The 22,545-nt window shown below is 33.9% G+C and overlaps 2 protein-coding genes across 6 annotated transcripts in view; one reads left to right on the forward strand and one right to left on the reverse strand.

Annotated features, from left to right (window-relative positions):
* LOC143548415 (agamous-like MADS-box protein AGL11) overlaps window positions 1–4,782 on the reverse strand; it is a 155,469-nt gene extending 150,687 nt beyond the window's left edge. For all 5 annotated transcript variants that reach the window (XR_013137945.1, XM_077039597.1, XM_077039596.1 and 2 more), the window contains exon 1: window positions 4,519–4,782. Coding sequence is in view for 4 of the 5 variants with exons in the window: in XM_077039597.1 (XP_076895712.1) it covers window positions 4,519–4,712 (194 nt within the window). In the remaining variant the exon portion in view is untranslated. The remainder of the gene's footprint in view (window positions 1–4,518) is intronic.
* The window catches only part of LOC143548414 (agamous-like MADS-box protein AGL27), a 155,667-nt gene that overhangs the window by 111,556 nt on the left and 21,566 nt on the right, over window positions 1–22,545 (forward strand). The window lies entirely within an intron of this gene.

Genomic DNA, 22,545 nt, shown 5'->3' on the forward strand with positions numbered 1-22,545 from the left:
TCCGAGCCCTAGTTCGTTGTCTAAGTGGTTGGGTGCTCGCCAGATTTGCTTCAAGCCAGTGCCCATCATCATTACAGAGCTGGTGCGACCTTCTTCTTCTACTGCTACCGACTCCGAAGGTGCTTCTATGGTTCTGGCGCCCTCAATAATTGGGGCTTTTACTAGAAAATGGTTTCTAAAGGTGTGATCTAAGGTTACAAAGAGGTGTGGGATGAAAGGGTTGAGTTTTCTAGCCAAAAGACAGTTTTCCAGTAGAAAATGTTCTTCTGGCGACCAGAGACTCAACATAATTAAGTTAATGTCAGTCGCAGCTCATTGGTAACAAATATGTAAAAATATGGGACCGTCGGCGAACTCGTTTGTTGGGACTGTTGTTTGTCAATAGTTCGTAATAGAGATTGCTATACTTAGCATGTGGCTCGTAGGTTTTGTAAGGGCTAGTATAAAAACCAGCCTCAATAGTATAAACAAATAACTACATAAGTAGTAACTATATCATTAAGTTTTCACTTTGGTGAATGGATATGTTTATAACATTTAATATCACGTGAAGCTTATCATTAAGTCCCTTCGGGCGATGCGGGTACACCCGCTAGTCGGCCATTTCGTACTTTTAACACTGAGTTTTCACTTTGGTTAACTTTGGTTGCACTAAAGTGGCATATATTCCTTAGATTATATGTTAAATTAGGAAAAAATATATTAGTTTTCTTGCAACTACATGTGATTATGCATACACTGCCTTTGTGAGTGATAAGTTGGTGAATGGATACGTTTATAACATTTAATATCACGTCTTCTAGTTGTTTTATCGTATCGAACGGGATTAATTTGATTAGTTTTATATGTGCAGGTAAAGAGAGCTTATATAAACATTATGGGGCTATTATGATGAAGATTAAGCAAAACCGGAGAGGAAGGAAAGCACGTTGAGACCCGGGATAGCTAACGAAATTGGAAACAAATAAAATGGCTCCACAGATACGGGTGGCGTAAGGTGTTTTGGTGGGGCCAAAAGGATGCATCAAAGTGTGTGTTTGGTGTTTCGGGGGGAGGGGGGGGGGAGGCTACGCCATCCCCGCATAGCTTATGTATCCTACGATATTTATGGCAGCTTCGTTTTTAGCCACCTATTTAATGACTCTTAACCAATTAGGTGACAAATTATTCAACAATAGTAATCAATTAAGTTACAAATTATTCAACTTGTAATTAGACAATTAGAAGACTGGTTATGTACGATTACAATGATATCTGGCCGATTTTGATTTTATCAAATTGGTGTTGATTTGCGTTATTGTATGATTTAATTGGTAGTGGTGTTAACAGATAGCGTTAAGTTCGATTTCACAACTATCGGAAGTTAAATTTTCTCAATCTACTCTTAGTTCTGAATACCCGATGATAATTCAAGACTAAAACCCCTCGATGATTACCCCTAGGTGAAAGATTCATACTAGTTAACTTGTTGATTTAGTTTTACCCCGATGATAATTCAAGACTAAAACCCTTTGGTGATTACCCATAGGTGAAAGATTCATACTAGTTAACTTGTTGATTTAGTTTTACTCTATGATTTAGGATTTAATAGTAACCAATTAAGTAAAAATAAATTATTCAACAATAGTAATCGATTAAGTTACAAATTATTTAACTTGTAATTAGACAATTAGAAGACTGGTTATGTACGATTACAATTGATATCTGTCGATTTTGATTTTATCAAATTGGTGTTGATTTGTGTTATTGCATGATTTAATTGGTAGTGGTGTTAACAGATCGCGTTAAGTTCGATTTCACAACTATCGCAAGTTAAATTTTCTCAATCTACTCTTAGTTCTGAATACCCGATGATAATTCAAGACTAAAACCCCTCGGTGATTACCCCTAGGTGAAAGATTCATAGTAGTTAACTTGTTTAGTTTTACCCCGATGATAATTCAAGACTAAAACCCCTTGGTGATTACCCCTAGGTGAAAGATTCATACTAGTTAACTTTTTGATTTAGTTTTACTCTATGATTTAGGATTTAATAGTAACTAATTAAGTTACAAATAAATCATTCAACAACAGTAATCGATTAAGTTACAAATTATTCAACTTGTAAATAGACAATTAGAAGATTGGTTGTGTACGATCACAATTGATATCTGGTCGATTTTGATTTTATCAAATTGGTGTTGATTTGTGATATTGCATGATTTAATTGATAGTGGTGTTAACAGATCCCGTTAAGTTCGATTTCACAACTATCGCAGGTTAAATCATCATACAGTTGTCTTTACTGGCTCTCTAATAAACAATACTAGGTTAATGGTTAATTGCATAATTTGAAACTTGGAGTGGTCACTACATTTTCTAACTGTTTTCACAACTTCAAATTAATCGTTTTTTCAATTGTTTCCATAATCAAATCCTCTCAATTCCTTGACATCAGTTGTCCGACTCAATTAGTAATTTACAAAATAGGATTTTCCACTGATACCTTGTTGAAACCTTACTTGCCCGTACTAATATAGGTGATCAAGATGTTCTAACTAATTTGTTTTATTATTAGAACACAACATCTAGATCAGTGTGTGTGGGTCATTCTATTGCAAGCTCACCAGCTTTATGCTGATGCATTATGCATGTGTTGTCATATCATGGATGTTGACTTTTGATTTAGAATGCGTTGCATAGTATTTGACAGGATAATGTTCGGCAGAGTTAAGTTTCATTGTACATGTCATTTAATAAATTAATTATATAGAGTCAAGTTATTCTATAAAGGGAGACAAAAATAAAAAGGAGGAGGATTTGTGGCCACAAAAAAATCCCTAAATAAAATAATAAAAGATTAATTAAAAAAATCGTAACTCAAAAATATTAAAAAAACCGAAAAAAGTACAAAAACTGACAATTTCTCCAGTCTTCCTTGATCAAATAAAAAAACACACAATGATGAGGAAAAAAAAATCACTCTCCCTTTTTACTTATCATTGTGTTTTATATTTATTTTTGTCATTGATTGTGTCATTTTCCTTGATATCGTGTCTTTTTCTATTGATATTGTGTTATATTACTCAACATTGTGTTATATTGTGCGATCTATTGTGTCTTTTTTTTATTTACCATTGTGTTTTTTTGTCTATTTTCGTCATTGTGTCTTTTTTTTACCTCGACGTTGTGTTTTTTTTTTTGTCTTTTTTTTAACGAGAAAGACCCGGGAGGGGGGTGGGAGCGTTTTAGTTTTTTATTTATATTTTTAAGTTATGATTTTTTTTATTGTCTTTTTTTTTGCCAGAAATCCTTCTTGCACTTGTCATTTTTGTCTCTCTTTGTATTTTAACTTTTTCCTATATTTTAATTATAAAGAAATAAGACTTTTGTTGTGCTTGTAAATCAAACCAATTGTTGTAGCCAAATTTTTGTATCCATAGATACACACACATACACACAAATATTTGTGTTTAATTGATAGTGCCTTGAGATGACAAACTATATTTGTATTTTATTCTAAGACGTAGAAAGTTATCAACTAGTGAACTTATAACAACCCATTAACGCTCATCAATTAGTGAAAATTAACGTCAACATTTGCCAATAACCCCCAATGCGACTAGCATAGATTACAACAACCACATGACATCAGTAATCTATCAATAAGCAAAACCTTTAGTTCCGCCATTCATGAGGTTGTTGGTGATCTCGGTAGATTCCGTTGCTAATCGGTTGGTAAATTCTTTACGATTCCCATATTCATTGAAAGTGATATGCTTAGTTGTGATTCAATATCCTTAAAAGCTTATATGTTTCAATCTTGTCAAATAAGGCAAGAGTTCAATACAATTCCATATGGGAGGGACGAGAGCGCCGGGGGTTCGTTGACCCTCCGACCCACATAATCTTCCATTGTTATTTTCTTTGTTTCTTATGGTTGAATATTTATTTGTTGGAAAATTGGATTTTAATAATCTCAACTTTCTGTTATTGGCCGATAATAATCCCAACATTGTTTATTCCTACCAGGGAGCACAGGGACCACTGGTGGAAATAAACAAAGTTGGGATTATTATCGGCCAATAACAGAAAGTTGGGATTATTAAAATCCAATTTTCCTTATTTGTTTCCACATAAAAGAATTGTGTTGTAGTTCCATCATATCATGTATCCAAATGTATAAAGACCTTTACAAATTCATAATCCCAAAACATACTATATGTTTTGTTATATTGTTACACATTTTCTCAAATTCCTAATAATAGAAACTAGATGTTTTCCATTTTACTTGCGTCTACCTTCTTAATATGGTAGTCTATTGAGTACAAGGTACATGTGAAGGCCAATATAAACCCCAAATAGCAAACTAGCTAGTACAATAATAACAGTTTAGGAAAGGAACCTACTAGAACGTCCCATCATAAACCTAATTTTAGAACATAACAAGCAGTTATAGAGCCATGGACGAAATTACACTAAATATTACTGTCCTAGAAACTTCCGTACACAACAGTGTAAAAAGATGAAATTAATCACCTGTAATTAGCACTGCTACTGGCAAATTCATAGAGCTTCCCGCGGGCGGAGAAAACGATGACGGCGACATCAACGTCACAGAGAACCGAAAGATGGCGAGCTTTCTTAACCAAGCCTGATCTCCTCTTGGAGAAGGTGACTAACCTGCTGCTCTTATCTTCGATCCGCTTCATCTCCAGCTTCCTCCGTCCCATTTTTATATCCCCCGGCTACCTGACTTTTCAAATTCCGGTGGGTGTTGCTAAATCTCTGCCCTATCTCTATCGCTTTTAACTTTATCATTATTGTTGTTATTATTATATTATATTTATGTCACCGATCACACTGGTTGACGAAAGAAGCATGTCCTTTCTTGTAATTCTATGCTAAAAAAAGGTTAAACAATGACCGTACGTGTATGTTATAATGCCAGCTCCTGCTTAAAGAATAAGAAAATTATCAAAATAACCCATTTTAAAAAGAGAGTCCTCAAAATAGCCTTTTTGTCTTAAAATATTTTAGAATTTGTACAGTCAAGACGTATTGAGAAAAAATAAAAATGAAAAGGGGGCGGGCCAAATTTTGAAGAAAAGTTAGGGAAGTACGAGATTTGAGGAAATAATGAAGGTAAAGTCCAAATTTTGAACTTTTGCTTCAAGATTTCAAAAAAATTTGTACTTTACCTTCATTATTTCCCCAAATTTCGTGTCCTTCTAACTTTTCTTCGAAATTTGGTTTGCTCCCTCTTTATTTTTATCTTTTTTCAACACGTCTTAACTGTCCAAATTCTAAAATATTTTGAGAAAAAGAGAGCTATTTTGGTATCTCTTTTTAAAATGGGCTATTTTGAGAATTTTCCATAAAATTTATCTCAACCATACCATTTTGGCACACGTGTTGATTATCCTAACCTACCGCCGAATGAAACATTTTAATAACTCAAATACATTGATATAAACTCCAAATTAAGAAAAAGCGTATTGTCTATATTCATTTCTATTGTGTATTTGTCGCCGACTTTCGCGATTAACAACTTTGGTATATTATCTGATAGTCGTATGGTATTTTCATATTGAAATTTTCTAAGAAAAAATTCTGAAAATAACTCTTTTTAAAGAAAGAAAACCCAAAATAGCCCTTTTTTATTATAATTTTTTAGAATTTGGACTTTTCAGACGCATTAAGAAAAGATAATAATATAGAAGAAGCAGGCCAAATAACTAAGGAAAGTTAGGGAGGAGACCAGATTTGAGAAAATAATGAAGGAAAAGTCCAAATAAATTTGAAATATTTGAGTAAAAGTTCAAATTTCTACTAAACTTTTTTTCTCAAAAACTATATTGAGAGACTGTTTTTTTATGTTTTCTACATTTTCTGTCAATATTTTCAACTTCTAGGAAAAAGTGATTTTCAAATCTTGTCTTGAGAGACGAGATTTTACCACCACCACCACCCACGTTCACCACCACCACCATCCACCCTCACCACCCACTCACCGTCCACCACTACCATCGATCACCACCCTCCACCATCGTCCGCCACCACCATCCATCACCACCACCCATTGTCCTCCACCACTACCGTCTTCTCCACTATCTTAATCATCTTTTTCATCTTCATCTTCACTTCTTTATCTTCATCTTTACCGTCGGGTGGTAGACGGTGGTGGTGGAGGACGGTGGGTGGTGGTGGCGAACGATGGTGGTGGGTGGTGATCGATGGTAGTGGCGGACGGTGGGTGGGTGGTGAGGGTGGGTGGTGGTGGTCGTGAACTGTAGGTGGTGGTGGTAGAATCTCGTCTCTCAAGACGAGATTTAAAAATCTATTTTTCCTAACATTTGAAAATACGAACGGAAAAGGAAGGAAACATAAAAAAACAGTCTCTCAAGACGGTTTTTTGAGAAAAAAAAGTTTAGTAGAAATTTAAACTTTTACTACAAGGTTTCAAAATTATTTGGACTTTCCCTTAATTATTTTCCCAAATCCGGTATCCTCCCTAACTTTCCTTAGTTATTTGGCTTGCCCCCTCTATATTATTATCTTTTCCCAATGCGTCTGGAAAGTCCAAATTCTAAAAAAATTAGAGGAAAAAGAAGCTATTTTGGGCTTTCCCTCTCTAAAAAGGGTTATTCTGGGAATTTTCCCATTTTCTAATGGTTTTTCAAATCCCTAGTAGGAAAACTCAGAACTTTATATGTAATTTAAAAGAAAAAAAAGTTTTGAACCAATGTTCAGCCAGAACGACTATCAGATCATCTATACAAGATTATGATATGAAAAATATGTGCGCGCTTGGATTTACAATATATGCGTGACAAAATCCGAAAATTCATTAAAAATGAATTTTCAACATAACAAAAATTTCCAGCTCGACCTCAACTAGAGGCACTGATCCTTCGACCCCTTTTAGGAGCTGCTGCCCCTTGGACCTTACTATCAGTGGCGTGCTGCCCCATTTAATATCATAATAACTCGAACAAATATGCACCACGCACTTCCTAATTTGTTTATTATATATTATGATTACATCGGCCAAAAATCAAAATTATATATCGTAAAATATCTAATGGTGCCTGCTTCTTTAAATTTTATATTTTTCTAATTAGTTTCACGTTCAACGATTTCTATATTAATATTCAACCACACACTTACACCTAAATCTAGTCATTTTTTTTTGTTTATTACGGAACTTGAACACTCACGTACTTTTGAGGATACACACACGTTACCTATATCTTGGTACCACTATATATGAGCCTATGATCACTTCTTAGCAATGGCGTTTGAGACGCACATTTTAATATAGAAAACTGGCAAACTTCATTAACACCTATCACGTTTCATCATTAAAGATGGCACTTATCCAGTTTCATCATTAAATATGTTCAACTAGATAGATTCCCGGCACGTTGCGTCGCGTTGTTGTCATTGACATTTATACTCGTATAACTTATCAAACAGTGCGATGCGACTGCGAGTCGAGGTGAATTCGATTAGTTATGAGTTACGAAACTAGAAACAAACCCCAAAAAAACTTTGTTAACGCCCAAATACAACAAATTAACGTATCAAAAATGCGCGTTACGGTTACCTACGAAAATTTGGTTGGTATATGGTTATGGTGCCGAAAGTAAGGCAAAACATAAATCTTCCACGCCTAAATACAACAATTTAACATTTTTAAAATATAAAAAAATCCGGCGAACAAAGAAAACAAACGCGTTGCAGTTGCGAACTGATAAGAATTCGTTGATTCTGGAAGCGTCGAACAAAAAAACGTGATAAATAACTCACGTGTTACACTTGCAAACTAACGCGAATTCGGTCAGAATCGACGTTGTCGGCACTAAATCGTACAAAAAAACCATGTGTTGTGGACACGAACCGACACGAGTTCGGTCATTATCGGGTTACAACACCGAAACTAATTAAAGCAATAAGTTAATTCGTCCACACTCATAATACAACAAATTTAAGTATTTAATAAAAATCACCTCGACGAAAACAAAAAATGTATGCACGTTGTGGCCTCAAATTGACGTAGATTCGTCTGGAATTGACGGACAAAAAAAGTCGCGGCAAAAAAAAAAACCGCGTGTTGCAAGCGCAAGCTGACACAAATTCGGTAATAAAAACCCGGGTTTAACAAAATAGAAACAAAAAACAAATAAAAATAAAAAAGCCGAGAAACCACGTGAGGCCACTTAGACCAATCACGAGGTTACGTCGCCAAACTTCTCAAATATTTATATATAATAATAATTAGTATAGATAGCCCACGGGCTGCAAAAGAACCGAACGAACACAAATACAAATATGGTCTTGTTCATGTTTGTTTTTCAAGGAAATAACGTGTTCACGAATGGTTCAAGAACACTTACCGAATAAGATTTTATGTTCGTGTTCGCTAAGGAAAATGAATGTGTTCACAAACACAAATGAACACAAATAAAATCGACAGAGCCTAGAGATTGAGATCGATATATTCATCAATGTGATAGGCACAATGCAAAAACAATGTGAGAATATGATTTCCTATTTTATGTTACGGGTAATAAATTAAAGAATATAAAATGTTTAGATAATTAAATAAATGTACAAAAAAATTTTATATTACGGGTAATAAATTAAAGAATATAAAATGTTTAGATAATTAAATAAATGTACAAAAAAAACTTTCATGAACAACATATACAAACGAACATGAATGAACGTTCATGAACACATTACCGAACGTTCGAGAACACGAGTAAATGAGGGCTTCATATTCGTTTGTCTAACTAATCGAACAAAATTTCTTGTTCATACTTGTTCATTTATTAAACGAACAAACATAAACAAACATTCCGTCGAATAATTCACTAACTGTTAGCTGAATATGAATATTTGATTCATTTACGGCACTAGGTAGTCCATGTTGAAAAACCTGATCCATGAGTTACTCGATGCCAAAAGAGGATACTAGTGACTCATACATATTTTGACATGTGTGGCATCAATACATGTGGACATGTGGTGGTCTCGTCCAAAAAAGCCAGACATAAAACCATTTATTATCACTTTCATGCTGTGCCAAATCTTTGTTGCTATGTCGGTCTCACCACCGCCATAGTAGCAGCAGTCCGCTCATGCATGAAACACCTCCATATCATCTTGTTAAGGATTTGGAGCGTTATACAATCTACACTCCCTGATCTTATCTCTAGAAATACAAAGTTACGTAACCTACACAAAAAGTCAATGTAATAGTAAATTATATTTAGCTCGATCGATCAAAATACCTATATATATTTTGATGTTCGTTTTTGATTGCTTGACTTTTCGTGCGGCTTAGGATTGAAAATAATTCATAAAATAAAAGTTCTCGGGATAAATTTTCACGAGAGTCAAAATTCTCGTTATAGCGACGACAATTGTGAATGGTATAGGGTGATCGGGTCAGATAAGTTTTATTGTAGTGTATGTTGGGTTTTTTAATCCATCAAATTGTAGAAACGCATTGATTGGTTGAGTGCTTGTGACAGCCAACTTGTGGCTGGAACCATTCAGTTCTATTGTTCTAACTTTTTGAATAAACTCAATGTTCATGAGACGTTTTTAAGTGGTCTGAATTGAATTATATGTAATTTTATAAAAATTTGCTACACTTTTAATAGTTTTGGAGTTTGTTTTAATTAAATATGACTCTCAGATGAGTTATGTTTGGGTTTTAAAGGTTGTGAGAGACAATGAGTTAAAATCGAGTGTTTTTTACAAAGCTTAAGATTGATGAGTGAAACTTTAAACAAGTTTAATTTATTTTGATTATCAATTTTCTTTTATCAACTTTCTGTATTTATTAGTAAATTAAAACTACTTAAAAAAAGCAAATAAATATAAATCTACTATTATAATAAACAAAAATGTTGTTATGTCAAGTAGCACTTATTTGGTCCATCTTTGTGCCACTTGGCAAAACTTCATTTAACCACTTTAATTGTTTTTCACAGCAATAAAAACTTGACAAGTTTATATTGAAATATTATAATTAATAATTAATATTCTTTCTTGAAAATTTGTTTTTCTTCTATTTTTTTTAATTATTTTTGTTCAATTTTGTTTTCTTTTGTTTACAAGTTCTCAATTTGAAATTAAAATTATTACTGTCTTCTTAAACTATTTTTGTTATAATAAGTATTATTAAATAAAAAATTAATAATAATTTTCATGATTTTAACACACTTGCTTCTAAGTTTACTAGCATGATTTTCCCCGTAATATTTAATTTTAACAAAAAGAATTGTTTCTTAATGATATCCTTTTACAATATTTGTTTTAAAATTTTAATATAGCATTCCTTTGTTTTTTACGATTTAATGATTTATACAAGATAATAGTCTTTTTCTGACTATAATTATAACTTCTATTATATTTCATAAAAAATAATAATAACATGCTCAAAAGCTTATAAATTAGTTTATATATAATCTTACTATCCTATTTATTTTTTATTAAAATTGGTTTGTTTCACATAAAAAAACAAATGTTTAAATGTTATAAGTTTTGGACAACCATCCAACAACGGTAAGTTTCATTATTGGCCATGCGATGTTACATGCTCATGTGTATTAAATCTAGATAAATACCTTTCAGGAAAAATACATGTGAATGTGACCAAATTATCTAACGGTTGCTACTATGCAAAACCTATGATAGATTCATGTTTGTTTGGGATGTTGTATTGCTTTGAAAAGTGAAGCCAAAATATCTGACAGTCGTTTCTATCTAAAACCTATAATGGTTTCATGTTGTTAATTTGGGATGTTTTGTTATTTTGAAAAAATGAAGATGTTTTTTTTATATTTAAGATAATGTTTTTTATGTTTTAAAGTACCTTTACAGTTTTTATGCATTAGCAATGTTTTAAACTCTTAGAATTCGGTGTGTTGCTTATCTTTGTTTTAAACTTTTCAACTTATATTGCTTTATAATATAATGTATTTATTTTAAACTTTGTGTATTGTTTATTTAAGTATTTGTATGACTTGTATCAATTTTTTTTAATACTATTCTTCTTAAAAATATAAATTTCTATATCAAATTAATATTAGTACTAAATTATTTATGTTTTTAATAATAATCGTGTGTGATTAGTAAGAAAAGTTTGATTAAATAAATTTTAAACATTATATACAGGAATAGTTTTTAGAGATTTATGTCGCACTTTCAAGATTAAAACTAAAGATGGAGTCAATTTTCTAATATTCGATAAAGAGGGTAACTAAGAATGTTGTATGTGAAGAAATTTTCAAAGATTAATGAAAATTTACCATCTAATTTCTTTTTCTTTTTTTATTTTATGAAAATTTTATTTTATTCAATGTTGTAATACATATTCATATTCATTCATCTAATACTAAATTAGTATAAGTATTTCACATTGTTTTGTTCTTTTGTTAATATAGTTTACTCAACCCGTGTATACACGGGTATTTAACCTAGTGATGTATATACATAATGGGTTTGGTGAATTTATTTTATAGGGACAAAATGAGAAGGATGAGAGGGTTTATAGTTACATAAAAAAAACCCTTTAAAAATATTTAAAAAAACAATAAAAAAATCATAACTCAAAATTTAATAAGAAAATAAAAAAAGTAAAAACACAAAACTGTTTCCACCGTCTTTCTCGTTAAAAAAAACAATGTTGAAGGAAAAGATCATTGTTTCTTTTTGTTTATCATTATGTTTTATGCTTATTTCGTCATTAACTGTGTTTTTTTTCTTGATATTGTGTTGTATTACTCAACATTGTGCTATATTTTGTTCAGCATTGTGTCATACGTTGCGATCTATTGTGTCTTTTTTAGCTATAATTGTGTCTTTTGCTTATTTTCGTTATTGTGTCTTTAATCTCGGCATTGTGTTTTTTTGTCGTTTTTTTTGAACGAGAATGACGGAGGAAGCATCTGAGTTTTTAAATTTTTTTCGCTTTTTATTTATATTTTGAGCTATGATTTTTTTAATTATTTTTTATGAATTTTTTGTCGAATGATTTTTTTTTTGCCACAAATCTTTCTCACTTCTTATTTTTATCTTCCTTTACATTTAACATTTCCCTATACATATAATATAATTAAAATAAGGTTTGCAGACTAATTCAAGCTGAAGAACCCATTGTTTCTAGTTCAATATAAAGTAAATAGAAAAAAATCTTCGAGAATCTTAAATATATATAAACGAAACTTTTAAAAGTTCTCTGGTTGCTTCCTAGATCCTCTCAGCCACCAAATTGTTTTATTTGTAAATGAAGGCTTCTCATGCATTTGACCCGAATTCAGGGGTATGGGTCTCACCAAACCTAGATGTCACACCCCGTTGAGCGATTTGCGGAAGCGTAAAACGGAAACTTAACAGATACAACTGATATCAAATACATTGCTCATAAAGAAACATTACTAACTAATTTACAATATATTACATCGTTCTATATCTTTTACAAACTAGGTAATACAATCAAAACTCGCTCTTCAACTACTTTGCTTCTAACTCACATGCTCACATCATCGTTCACAATCCGAACACATAAGCAATCTATTCTACCTTTATGATTACCTGAAAAGCATGTTTAAAAACGGTCAACTACGAATAGTTGGTGAGTTTCATAAGTTTTAACGAAATTAGTTTTGCGTACCACACTGTCATAGTTTGTATGTACGCGCATATGTAAAAATATGTATTTATGTTTGTATACATATGTACAGCCATATATTTGTGTGTACATATGCACACATGTAAGTTTATAATATGAGCTCGAATTTGCGATGAAATCGTGACTGTTTGTTCGTATTGTGTGTTTTCATTTTCCATATTTAATCAACCACTGTGGCCCCCCTTCCGCCCACAATGATTCCACGTAAACTCAAACATTACACAGTGTACACACACAAATAATTAGTATTTTCTACACATAGTATTTCCTATGCCTATTCACATAGCATGTATATAGACACACATACACATATAGTATTTATCACGTATCACCAAACACTGTGGCTCCCCATCCGCCCATAATACACATAATCACATTATTTTCTTAACATTCACGTCATAATTAAGTTAGTTTGTTTAGTTGCAGCAGAACTTGGCTCATAGGCCATACTCAACTTTAGTTTGGTACTATTGTGGCCCCCTTTCCGCCCATAATAGCCCCAGGGTCATCACAGACCACGTTATCCCCATGGCCGTTACAGACCACCCATGGTCGTTACGGACCACGTTATTCACCCATGGCCTTTATAGACCACGCTATTCACCCATGGCCGTTACAGACCACGTTATCCCCATGGCTGTTACAGACCACGTTATTCACCCATGGCCTACAGACCACGTTATGTTTAACAGTACACAACATATTTGTATAAACGTGTATTCACGTGTAATTTCATTATGTTTTGGTATTCGTACCATATTCACTTAATTTGTCGTTCAAGAATACTATTCACCATTCATTCGCACTTAATCAATCATTATGTTTGTAGGGACTTTTTGTAAGTAAACGTTCAGACAATTCATATCCTGAATCGGTTCCAGGTAGATAACGTATATAAATATGCTTTTCACCCCAAAAAGTTCATAAACAGTTTGAAAAGAGGGGTAATGAAACTCACGGTTTTGTAGGCACTCAGTGCGAGGTCAGCTCGGGATTCGTTTCCCTTGCTATTACTTAGTCTCTATAATTAATATTATAATAATATTAATATTTTAATATTATTATAATCCTCATACTAGACTGGGCTGTATAGCTAATCTGGGTATAGCTGTTACACCCAGAAAGTGTCAGTAGGTTTAGATTGTGATGTTGTTCAATGTCTAATGTTTAAAATCGAACTTGGCTTAGTTTCCCCATTTCACCAGCTGGCCCAAGTTGCTCGTTTATGCGTTTGGAAAACAGTTATGGGGATGTAAGCTTGGGTAAATGTGTTGATTGATAAAATAATTAAGTTATAAAGAAAGATCACAATTTAGGGGTCTGGATTCGCTACGTGGTTCGTTTTCGTTTATTCAGTTTGATTTGGAGAAAAACGCGCACAATCTATCCAAATTGTCCGGATTTCTCACAAAAAGTTCGTTTTCACATAATTTATCCGAAAATATGCTTCTTTATCGTTGTTGATGTTCTAATATTCCAACAGGTTCGTTAATCACGAACTTAAGGTTTTCGTCAGAATTGAATTTGTTTAATCTTCAAATTAGCATAATTAATTATCCGTTAATCATTAGATCACGAATATTTAGACATTTATCAAATAAAATATGTAGATTTTTATAGAAATATTTCTGGTATTATTTACTGATTTATAAATTTTTAAAAAATCATTTTATATGCTATATTTAGCCCGAAAATCATCCGTTTATACCAAATAATTTCCGAAAAAAAACCCATCAAAATTCCTGAGTAATAAAAACTCTTCCCAAAATAACCTGTAGCAATTCCAGAAGCTAACAATCTTTCTAAATATCATTTTCGAGCCAAAAACGACTATGAAAATCCGAATAAACGCAATTGCACAAAACATACCTAGGGTTTTCCAAATGACCCTAAACTTCATATGTCATCATAATATATCAAATCTGAGTTTCCCACAAAATTTCATAATTTTTCCAGCATTTTAAGTATTTTTCTCAAATAAACGCCCCAAATCGGTAATAAATTTGCCAAATATTCTCGGATGGTCGAAAAATTATCAAATTTGGACAAGGACTATATAATATGGTCCCTGATGTCCCTGAAAAATTTCAAGACCTAAAAATATGCACATCACAACCTTAACCTAAACATCCAATAATCGAGCATTTCGACATTACCTTTGCGGTTTTCGCCCTTTTCGCTCTCTTAATCCAATTTCCGGTTTCTTGTGCTTCTATATAAGCTAAGTAGAAGGTCCTATATCACAAACCAAGCATGTATCATCAAGATACCAGCCATGAAAGTTAGGGTTTCGGTTAGGGTTCTAAATCGAACTTTTAAACCGTAAAAACGTCGTTTAAACCCTCTAATCCGTGTTTATGGCCAAGAAACTTATCAAACCAGGTTACTAACCATGTGTAAGATCAAAATATGTTTTTGGACAATTTTTAGGATTTTTTCATGGTTAGAAGTGATTTTTGATAATCAAACTATATTTATATGTAATTAAACATGTTTAAACAAGTTTAAAATTGATCAAAATGATTGTTTACCTAGGGTTTTTGGCTGGGAAAGTACAAGAACAGAAGGAGCAGCTGCAAGGTCTGAAGTTTGTGCAAAAATATCTTTAAAACATGTCTTATATTGCAAGATATATCAAGAAAGGTGGACTTTTCAACATTGGCGGGCCGGAAGCTTTAAGGCCCCCTTTTGGGCCCAGTTGGCCCACTTTTCTCGATTTACGTGCCCGAACGTGAAATGCCGAGTCCAAATATATTTCGGGTTCGGTTTTTGGCGCGAAAAATATATCGGGTACGACAAACAGAGCGAAAATGAGTGTTTTTCGGCTATTTTTGTGTAAATTTGTAAAAACATACTATTTGTTCGTAAAAATCGAAAATTTTTCCACGGATCGCTTAAAACATCCCTAAAAAGTGTTTGGTAAATCTTTTTCAGCTTAACGGATGATACAATGCTTGATTCGGAACTAACTTTTGTGTTTAAATCCATAGCGGGTAGTTAAACGAGCATGTTTTCGTTTAACAAGTTTGTTATCATACTAAGGCCTTAATATCAATTTGTTGGCTTATAATAGGCATATATCACTTATAGATGCCCCCCGGGATATCCGGGTCATAACCAGACCCATTCGATTATTCGTTTGTTCGTTAATTAGCGGTTAAACGCTTATTCGAGTTTTTAAGTACTAATGTGTATCCGGTTTTGTCACGAATGTCACACTAGATAACCCTTAAACGGGTTATAACATCTCATTATATTAAAAATTAATCTCATCGAATATTTGATATGAAAATCCTATAAAATAGGGATAATCTAAAAATTAATATCCATTTAAAAAAAAGATATTATTATAATTAATAAACAATCTTGTAGTAAAAAAAATAAGCAGGTCATGGATTTCACAAAATCCAGATAACTTTTAAACGGGTTATAGAATCTCATTTATTTGTGAAACTCTTTCATCATCAAACCCCGAGTACATTACTAAATATAAAAAAAATGGAAATAAAGTGATATGTACGTAATTGTTTTATTAGGCCACTAACACTAAAAGAAAAGGACAAAATGACCAAATTAGTCTGTTTGATAAACTTGTTTTAGATTTTAGCCATCTTAATCATAAAATCTTTAAAATATACACCCAAACTGTAGCGCCCCGATTTTAGGCGGATTATACATCGGTGTGGTACGTTGATTGTTCATAGCTCGAAGACATTATTGAGTAACAATAATATATAATTTATTTCATCAAATTACAAGTGCACAATTTGTCTTAAAATCAAATAGCAATACATCAAGATAAACAAATACTATTCATTTATATTAACCTAAAAGTCCAAATAGGTGTTTCTTCGATCCTCAAGTCAAACTTAAACCTGCAATATGTTTAAAATAATATATTTTATCAACAATAAAGTTGGTGAGAGTTCATAAAATTTTTGCATATGTTGACGAGTGACTCGTAGGGAGGCCGTTAACCGAGTTAAAGGATATAACTATATTTGTTTAACCAACTTAATTTCATGGAATTAGTTGACTACGGTTACTCGTATAATTGTAGGTATCGGGAGGTAAAGGATGACATTACGAGAGCATGGGCGAAAACGGCGAAGAAAACGGAGCTGGAATGAGAAAGATATGAAGAAAACAAAAAGTGAGAAAGAGACCCACCGTGGTCCACGGTCAACACCGTTGGCCACGATCAACTTAGCATGAAAAAGACAGAGCCCACCGTACCGTGGGCTGGAGATAGACTGTGGATGGACCGTGGCCCACGGCCTGGACTGTGGACCACAGTCTGACTCGTAACTGCCGAGTTTATTCTTTTTTTTAGGCCGTTTTGAGGTGTCTTTTAAGATATTTTTCAATGGGGGCGACCCTAGGGCGATTGGTGAAGAAGAAAACAATATTTTGGTGTTTTCAATCATTGGTTTGATGCTTTTGATTCATACAAACAATACAATTGATGTGATGATGATTCACCACACCATGAGTGGCTAATTCCATTGGTGATCATCTTGGATGTAAGGTTTAATTGATACATTATTGTTGCAATGTTTGTTTAGTTTTTATGGTGTTTGATTAATTGTTTGTAAATTGTTGCTTGTGTTTGATCATAATCTAAACCATACGTTCTTGGTGCCATTGGCAATTGAGATATCATGGGATGAATTAGGGCTGAATGCTAGTTAATTGATTATTAGGTAACAACCTTGCATTATATTAATCCAAGTCCTTAGTTCCCTTTCGTCACAAACAAGTAATTAAACATGAACTATGTCTACGTGGTTCTTTCTAGTAAGAATGAACAATAGTGTTGATTTAAACCTGAAATCTAAGATGATCGCTTTCGTTTAAGCAGTTTACAAACCTTAATGGTTGTTTTGCAAGTGTTTTATTCAATTTAGTTAATCTAAAAACCAAATAATCAAATCTGAATTTACTTTTTATACAATTTTAGTTTAATTTCATAGTCTGTTAAAGCTACTGGTAAACACGTATTCCATAAACTCTCTGTGTTCGACACCCACTTACTACTATCTATTTAGTTTATTTGGTTTATTTTTGAGTGAGTCTTCAACCTCACGTCATATGTTTATAGTATGAAAAATAGAAATTTACGTGTCAATATGTAACATCTCAATCATAAAGTAAAAAAGAAAATAAATACATGATATTCTTGTTCTTTTTTATATAAGCCAAGATTACTAAGGAACCCCCGTTCGTATTGACACAAGGTCAACTTACAAAGAGTAATATAAGAAAACCACTCGCGTGTTCCAACATAGGTTGAAGAATAAGGCGGCGCAGATACGTCCCATCGGAACCTCCCACTACGAAATCGTGTTTGCGTATGCGTCTATTCTACCAACCAAAACATTAAACAACTAGCACATAATCACACAATTCGCAAGCAATATGATATGAAACAAATACATACTAGACACATATGTGAATTTGGTTTACAAACATGAAATAACAATGAAAATTTATAACGTACTACATGCCAAAAATGTAAAACATGAAAAAAGGGTTATGAAACTCACATGAAAGATGCACGCAAATAAGCAAAGAAGCGGGCCCTGTCTTAAGGGAGTAAACCGAGAGAAGTTGGTTCGACGAGTGATCCCAGATGGTAAAATAATTATATTCTAGGATCAAGATGGTATTCTACGAATGAAAAGAAGAGCAGAATGAAAGTAGAAGTCGCGAGTTCGGTTTGATTCGTTTAAGAAAAATAAAGTTTAGAAATTGAGTTACTTTAAGATTCAAGAAAAAGAAGTGTTTATATTTTTATAAATAATATCTCTATTATATTTAAAAGAAATTTTGGTTAACTGTGTGTTAGTTAATTTTAATGAGTGTTGTTCATTTTTTAAATAACAAACCGAATCTTTATTAAAGAAGAAAAGTTTAAGTGAGTAGTTCGTTTTTGTCGGACACGAACCGGGGGTTGAGTCGGGTGTGACATCTCAGAAATGTTGGTCTAATTTGGACAAAAATATAGAAATCAAGGGTTAAAAATGAAAATTGGGTTTCAAGACCTATCGCGCTACGCGACAGACACAATGCATAATTCACAAAATTTAAGAAAATGATGGGTTCACGCTACGTGATAGACCAGGTCCTTGGTCATCGCAATACACAATGTGTTCTCCACGGTCAATGACACGTGGTGTACCATGTGGCACGATCTGATAGGCCACGTGGCTAGGCTATGATGACGAAGTAGGGCTATAGCCCTACGCCGCGCTACGTGACGAAGCTAAGCATAGATCCATCGTGATACGCGAAAGATTATAATATTCAAGGCGGTGTAATAGGATCCACCGCGCTACGCGATGGATTTTTTCGGACTCCATCGTGATACGCGATGGGTCTAAAAACTTGCCCTATAAATATGGGTTCGGACTCTGCTTTGATGCATCCCAAATCAGTTTTCACATTCATATCACACACATACATACCTCGGGAAACATGAGATGGTTCCGACGGGTTTATTTCTCGAAATACGTACAAGTGTTGTTGTTGCTTCTTTCAAATACCCTACTACTAGTAGGAGTTTCGCCTGCTTGAAGCCTAGGCATTTCTTTCATAATGGCCGCATAAGGTATGGTTTATGTCAGAATATTTTATTGTTGTTGTTGTTGTTATATTGGCTTAAACATAGTCGGGGGTATAGCTTTTATCTTCATCAAATATAAAGTAAATATAAGTTTCATAAGTGGAGGATATAATTAAAATATTATTTTGTTATATCCTAGAAATATAAAAAGTTGTTATGCCGGAGGTATAGTTAAATTAATATTTCTTCTTGAAGAAGAAATTATCCATAATCTAAAAAAGTAACTAAAAGTCCAAATGTATTAAACAAACAAACGACTACCAAGGTAATGGTTATGTAAAACGGACTAAAGGTCTGAAGCTAGATCTTTTATCTAGATATTTATATAAGGTTATTCTCGTACTATAGGTTCAAGGTAACTTCATATCATAATGTGAAAGCGCTGATCATATCAAAGGTGAATACGCTCATATTTATAAACTCTTTAATCGAGTCATTTACCCACAAACCAAAGTTTACATGGGGAATTATATCCTTAAAACTTTAGTATTTGTTGCAATTGGGCTAGTTATATTTATGTTTGGATCCTTGCATATGTGGTAGAGGGTAGGCATACCCCTCCATGCGTGGTACCAGGTCTCAAGTCTCATCGAGCCAGCCTATAGGGTTGTGAGGGTTGGACTAATGACGATGACGATGACGATAACGATGATGATGAAGAATTATAAAAACGAATCAAAATGACATGAAAATCAATAATTTTTAAATTTTTTTTTTGTGAATATTAATTGTTTATTGGATTACATCGAAACAGAAGGCAAGCGGGCAACAAGCTGCGCCGCTACCCCTTTTTGAATCGCAAAACCCAATCTTTTAAAAACTATATTTGCTGATCTTGGAGTCATAACATTATTATGCATGACCCGCTGAACACGGGTAAGTAGCTCCACAGCTTCAGGCGCGAGGAAACCAAAAGTGTCAAAAGCAAAAGGAATAAATACATGGTTGGTTGTCAAGACACGTCTTTTCATATTTTGCCACCTTACCTGAAGCAGCTTTTAATGCGGCTTGACCGACCGCGAAACCACTACTCCCTAAGCCCACCAAAGGAGAAACCCTGTTAAATCCACACACACGTGTTTCCCTTCTATCCATCCAAACACCAAAATGTCAGCCGGTCGAAGAGATGATCTTCCCTCCGACGGGTCAGTCAGGAAATTTACAGGTGCTTCTTTCTTAACAGAAATTCCAGCTCGCCTGAATATATCATAGAGCACATCCCTAACCAGATCGTGTCGGTACTTGAACCCCGGGAGCTCTTTACAGTGCACCGCGTGCTCCCCATATGAGTCTAAACACGCTTTACGACAAACAGGACATATCTCATCAACCGGAAATAGAGGAATCATAAGGCGATACTTAAGGATACTACGATACTCCACTGGAGACATATGCTGGCCTAACCCATCTATAGGGATAGCAAGACGAAAATCTTGAGCATGTGGTGCTTGTAGACACTCAAAAATGGCTTTTTGTCTGCTTGTCATGTTAAAGTGTGACTCCATGTCGTGAACAATTTTACTAAAAAGAGTGCTCGCCAATGCATGCTGGGCTTTAGAGGGGGCGGTCTCTTTGTTAGAGAAACTGCTAAAATCGAAGCTTGGAATCATATCACGAAGACAAGCCAGAGCACAAGAATAATCAGAATCCATCCCAAATATACCACTGTCTTGCAAAATGTGATCAATAATTTTATTAATAAATGCGAATCCGAATTATATCGAAAGATTAAAACGGTTCGGGTTTAAAAATTGACGAATATCACACAAACTATCACCGACGACGGATCTTCACCAGCCGCTTACAATTTTGGCCCTGCCATTCAACAAAACTCATCGGCCACTAACATCTTGCCGGTTGTCATCTTCTTTTGTTGGACTGGTGGAACTCGCTAAAGAACCGAAAAATTTTAACAGATCCGATAGAACTGTTAATGGAACCGACGGGCGATTAAACAGTCGGACCGACAATGCAGGAGGGTGCTTTCGTCGAGCCCGACGGTTTTAACCCTTATGAAACTTCAATCTCACCCGATGAACTCGAAATCAAAACCTCCTAACTGAAATTCTAGGGCTCGTTACTTTCTTGCGCGAATTTCTCAACATATGTGATTCATGAAAAACAAACACCATGGTTGTGTTCTCCTTGATAAACTAAGCAATATAAACTATGAATTTGCCTTATTTTATGGAGAAATGAGAAAGATGGATATAGAGGTTGGTTACGAAGATTTAAGGTTTAAGAGGTGGGAGATGAGAATAGTTTCGTCGGATGTCAGAACAGTTTATTCGGTTGGCAAAATGTATGTACAGATGGCACGGTATTACAGGTCTACAAGTTTTGTAGGATGGCAGAACCAAAACCGTTGGTGGCTAGTGAAGAACCATCGCCGGAAATATTTCAAAATTTTGGGATTGGGATTTTCGGGATCAGTACCGGTACAATCCCGAGCTCATCCTTACTCATTACTGGATTGGGTATTACCATTCCAAATACTTTGGGTTTCAAGCATTCCAAATCTCAAAAGACAAAAAGATATTGAGACTTTGGAAGGGAAGATCCGTACGATTGCGACTTCTTACCAAACTTATACTATATATTTATGCCAAAACAATTACCTTGGGCAAAAGCATGCTCAAATTAAACACCGTCTTCTTACTTATTGAGATAATCTGAATAATTTCAAGTTCAGAATGAATAATTACAGTCTCACTGGATATAGCTTACATTATTAAAGTAAAAAAAAATTGAAAAATGTTATCGATCTTCGAGTTTCACTTTCATCTCCATTTTAAACCGCATCTAAATATCATTAAGCACATGCTCTGATGTTGGCTTCCCTCCTTGTGTGACAATTAAGTGGGGATTTGATTTTAAGTTAATAATAAAATGTAATTAATTATATGACGGTGTGCTTCTAATCAACCACGTGCTTTTTTTGTCAGCCACGTATCAGAACGTTACGGTGGGGAGAATTTATTTAGGATGAGCTTGGCGTTGTAAGTACGGTCATGGTCAACATTAATACACACAAGAATTAGACGAGAGGACATGCTTTCTTCGTTAACAACTGTGATAGTAACATAATAAATAAATAAATAACAAAACGATAATAAAAGATAGAGATATAGGGTGGATATCTAGCAACATCCACCACCGGAAGTCGTATCTGAAACATTCGCCGGAAGATCAAAGGATGGGGCGTAGGAAGCTGGAGATGAAGCGGATCGAG

The sequence above is a fragment of the Bidens hawaiensis genome, unplaced genomic scaffold (genome assembly GCF_021521415.1).
Source record: "Bidens hawaiensis isolate Kalapana, Puna unplaced genomic scaffold, B.hawaiensis_p1.1 tig00015117_1, whole genome shotgun sequence".
NCBI classification, from domain to species: Eukaryota; Viridiplantae; Streptophyta; class Magnoliopsida; order Asterales; family Asteraceae; genus Bidens; species Bidens hawaiensis.